General features: G+C 47.5%; 2 protein-coding genes across 2 annotated transcripts; one reads left to right on the top strand and one right to left on the bottom strand.

Annotated features, from left to right (window-relative positions):
• Positions 1-70: 70 nt before the first annotated feature.
• Positions 71-1,975, bottom strand: LOC120908456 (bladder cancer-associated protein). Its single transcript, XM_040319440.1, has one exon. It carries the CDS (start codon positions 1,538-1,540, stop codon positions 1,301-1,303), a length of 240 nt encoding a protein of 79 aa, XP_040175374.1. The 5' UTR covers positions 1,541-1,975; the 3' UTR covers positions 71-1,300.
• Positions 1,976-2,254: 279 nt separating this feature from the next.
• On the top strand, positions 2,255-3,994 carry LOC120897366 (DNA primase small subunit). Its single transcript, XM_040302203.1, has 3 exons — positions 2,255-2,510; positions 2,643-3,600; positions 3,688-3,994. Exons 1-3 carry the CDS (start codon positions 2,375-2,377, stop codon positions 3,881-3,883), a joined length of 1,290 nt encoding a protein of 429 aa, XP_040158137.1. The 5' UTR covers positions 2,255-2,374; the 3' UTR covers positions 3,884-3,994.
• Positions 3,995-4,268: the final 274 nt, after the last annotated feature.

The raw sequence follows: 4,268 nt of genomic DNA, 5'->3' as shown, positions 1-4,268 counted from the left end.
TATGATGCGTCTCTCTTCTTTCTCTGCACGAGGTTCCAGTTTCAGCCCGTTTTACGGTTACAATTTGAAATTATTTTGAGTTGGCTTTATTTAATGGTGTGTACAGCTGCTGCTTTAATTGATTTTCAACACGCTAACCTAAGGACATTAGGGATTGTAATTTTAAAAAAATAAATACTACATGTATGTTCATAACTATGTACAAGTTATCGTTATCCGAATTGCACCCCTCGCAAACACGCTGCGCGAGCTGAGTTCGCGTGAGTATTGCTGCTTTTGTAGCGGCTTTGTTGCGCCTTTTTCCTTTAACCCACTGTGGGTGGTTTGTTTTTTGATATTTTGAAGGAAAAGTATAGCTTAAATTCCCTCACGAAACCACACTAGTGACACCCTAGGGAGTAATGATGCGCATTTTTGAGGGACTAATTTTTTTTTTTTTTGGGCACTTCTTGGGATAGAAGCACACATTCCTTAATGACCAGCTGCTGCGGCCAGAACAGTGATAGGGGGGACGTTTTTATCAATTTTGAATTTAGAACTGCCAATGTATAAATATCGTTAACGAACAACCATTAATCCTGAATGCGTACTATACGCCGTATCGATTACTGTTCCAAAAACGTGTCACTACTTTAAGCTAGTAAAGTTTTCTGTTTCTGTTGCTCTATCCTGTATGTTTTCTCTAAGCTTTTGCTGCTTCCTAATTCCGTTGGACACATGCCCACCTTCGCGCACACCTTCTCCAGTATCAATCACATCGGGCAAGCTACGACTAATGTTTTTTTTTTAATGTTTATGTTTATGCTGCGCTCGCCTGCATGCACGCTTCAAGCTAGTTTATCAAATCTCCCGTTTACAGCACAACCGCCTTTGCGTTTAAGATTGATCTGCGTCCTGCAGTCTTTGTGTTCTCAAAACAAACAAAAAAACGAAAACTACCTATCAACCCGACACGAGTGAAACAACGAAACCTACATCCAATCGTAAGGCATTTTTTTTTCTAAACAATTTCAAACTCAACATCTAAAACGAAAAAAAAAACAGAATTATTTTACCTAAACATGGTGCTAGCGCTCTAAACCGAAGGTTTCTGTCTCGCTTCGCTTTCAACTCCCCGTGCACCCTCACAATTAACACGCATTTGTCTAAATCTTTGGCCATTTTTGGATAGAAAACGGTGGAAATGGAGAGATAAATCAGGATAGAAAGTGTTTAAAATCAAAGTAGTAAACAAGGAAGTAACCACTGCCCTACCAGCGCATCAGCTCACGCGTCTTCGATCTGTTCGCGTCCGGTTCGATTAGCCGTTATCGCACGTGTGGCCCTCACAATTGCCCCAGAACAAGCAGTTGCCGACGCCACTGTTGCAGATCAGGAACACGGCCATCAGAAACACCAGGCTGCAGATGGTGCACGGTTTGCGCTCGAGAAAGAAGCCGATCAGATAGAGCACGATAAACATCACATGCGTCTGCATCAGGGCCGGGTTCGTTGGCTTGGGAATCAGCAGCACCGGGATGAGACACTGCAGGCAGTACATGGTGCCGGACGTTCCGCCGTCGACGGATCACACCCCGTCCGGGACAGTTTTGCCACACGACGACAGCGGTGATGAATGGGGGTGTTGGTGTTTTCTTGCCTTTCCGTCTCTCGATGCCAGTGACACCAAGGCGGGCGGATGCTTTCACTGTCGCCTGCTTTCGTCACCCTTCTGCCTCCTGGCCCGTGCAATGTATGTGTATAGATGTTGTGGTCTGCTTTCTTATCGTCCGCAGAATAATGTGCTACTGCTTCGCCACGGCAGTCTATCTCCGACGTGGCCCGATTCCACGCCTACCCGGGGACAGTTTTAGCATTGAATCTTGATTGCAACACGCTTGGCGATACTCTTTTTTCGGAGGAAAACGTTCGTATTTACACTTTTTCTCTTGTGCTTTTCTCTTTTTTTAGAAGAATTTGTGACACCTGTGCAACATACGTATACATCAGGTGAGCCCAGCTTGGTGACGTTTTGAAAGGTATCTCTATTTACCTTGGCTATTGCGAAGGCTTGCTTCCAATGCATGATTTCACGACATTCCTACAAAATTGTTTTAAAAAATTTCCATTTTTCTACTTTTAAGAAATAACACCGGAATTCGAGTAAAAAAAACCCTCGATAATTAGAATAATAAATAAACAAATTTACCAGAGCGTACCGCAAAGAAGTACCGCTGTATTTGACACCGCTGTAAAATGACAACTGTCAACGGGAACGTTTGTTTATTTGTTTACGTGAGTTTGGCGCGCATTTTATTCGATCGATCGTTTGCATTCCCATAAAACGCAGTGCGTCCAAACAATTCCAAGTTGCTTCTATTAAATAGTTGTAAAAATGCCTGAACTGGAAGATTCTACCGTGAAACCAAAAGCATCGTTCGATCCCAACATACTGCAGGACCTGTTGCCACTCTACTACAAACGACTGTTCCCCCACAAGCAGTTCTACCGGTGGATGTCGTACGGACGATGTAAGTGCTTTTCGCTTATTATTCCCCAGAGAAACTGTTACGTTCCCGGCGCTACCGTTTCATTCATTAATTCGTTACTACTATTTTTGGTCTCTTCTCCCCACTTCATACTTTCCCGTGCGTCCACCCTAGCCGAATCGTCCGTGTTTTCGAACCGAGAATTTTCCTTCACCCTGCAGGACGACATCTACATACGCTACCAATCGTTCGAGACGCAGCAGGAGCTGGAGCGGGAAATATGCTCGAAGGCACCGTTCAAGATCGATATCGGTGCGGTGTACAACATCCGGCCGAAGGATCACCGGGGCAGCACCGCCATCCAGCCGGTCCAGCGGGAGCTGGTGTTCGATATCGACATGACCGACTACGACGACATTCGCACGTGCTGCAACGAGGCGAACGTGTGCCAGCTGTGCTGGAAGTTTATGTCGATTGCGTGCCGCGTGCTGGACGAGGCGCTGCGCGAAGACTTTGGCTTCGAGCATCTGCTGTGGGTGTTCAGCGGTCGGCGCGGCATCCATTGCTGGGTGTCGGATAAGGCGGCCCGCCATCTGGATACGGCCGCCCGGTCCGCCATCGCCATGTACCTGAACCTGCTGATATCGGGCGGCGAGGGGACGGCTTCGCGCGTCATCATACACGACGAGATGCACCACAGCGTGCGGCGCGCCTATCGCATCGTTGCGCCACTGTTCGAGGAGATCTGCCTGGTGGATCAGAACATGTTCGGCAAGCCGGAGGGTGTGCGGAAGCTGCTGGCGCTCGTGCAGGATGCATCCGTGCGGGCGGAGCTCGAAAAGCGTTTCAAAGCGGTGGCGAACGATTCGAAGGGCGTGTGGAAGGAGTTCGTGGCGTACTTTGACGAACTACGCATGTCCGGCAACAGCAACAGGTACCGGCGGTTCAAGTTCATCGTGGAGGAAGTAACGCTTGCGTTCACCTACCCGCGCCTCGACATTAACGTCACGAAGGGCTTTAACCATCTGCTGAAGTCGCCCTTCTGCGTGCATCCGAAGACGGGCAAGGTGTGCATACCCTTCAACCCGAACATTGCCTCCAAGTTTGATCCGACCGATGTGCCAACGATAATGTATGCTATTGCACAAGTTTGCGAATTATGCGTAGGATTATGCGTGCACGCGTAATGTGTAACACCTTTTTTTGTTGGTCATTACAGCGATCTCCTGAAGGAAGTGAACGCATTCGACGAAAAGAATACGGTGGAGGGCGAGGAGAACCGGTCGAAGATTAAGGACTACAAGAAAACGAGCATGTTCAAGGGAACGGTCATATTCGAGGAGTTTCTCCGCAAGCTCGAGCAAACGTTCAAAGGCAAGGCGGCGGCACTGAGCGACCTGAAGATGGAGTTCTAAGTACGGTCTCAGGTGTTACATTTCGTCGCTGCGTGGCTTAAATAAATGCCGGCCCAAGGCGGATAAGGTGTGCACACGCACACCCAGTTCCTTGCCCGGCGTATGTCGTAATGAGTGTGCAAATAGCTCTTTTTTCGTATTCGTCCGAAGTTATGTAAATTGTTGCCCCAATTGACCCTTAACAACAGACAGACACAGACGATTGAACGGGTTCGAGTGGGGAAAATGAATAGATTTCCTTTTATGGAACTATGCTTTGTCCCTTTGTTCTGTTCTGTTTCTAGGCAAACAATTTTAAATCCACTGGCCACTGTCGTAAGCTTAGGCCGGGTACTTGCTGTTGTGCTGGTTTAAATAGTAAATCCCCATTCTACCCGTTCATAAC

This window comes from Anopheles arabiensis, chromosome 2 (assembly GCF_016920715.1).
Source record: "Anopheles arabiensis isolate DONGOLA chromosome 2, AaraD3, whole genome shotgun sequence".
NCBI lineage: Eukaryota > Metazoa > Arthropoda > Insecta > Diptera > Culicidae > Anopheles > Anopheles arabiensis.
The sequence above is the reverse complement of the archived record's forward strand: the minus strand, read 5'-3'. Positions and strand labels throughout refer to the sequence as shown.

Bases quoted from the DNA above. Each gene is read 5' to 3' on its own strand.
- LOC120908456 (XM_040319440.1), bottom strand. From the start codon at position 1,540: ATGTACTGCCTGCAGTGTCTCATCCCGGTGCTGCTGATTCCCAAGCCA.
- LOC120897366 (XM_040302203.1), top strand. From the start codon at position 2,375: ATGCCTGAACTGGAAGATTCTACCGTGAAACCAAAAGCATCGTTCGAT. The intron at 2,511-2,642 runs GTAAGTGCTTTT...CGTCCACCCTAG, and splicing joins GTGGATGTCGTACGGACGAT to CCGAATCGTCCGTGTTTTCG. The intron at 3,601-3,687 runs GTATGCTATTGC...TGGTCATTACAG, and splicing joins ACCGATGTGCCAACGATAAT to CGATCTCCTGAAGGAAGTGA.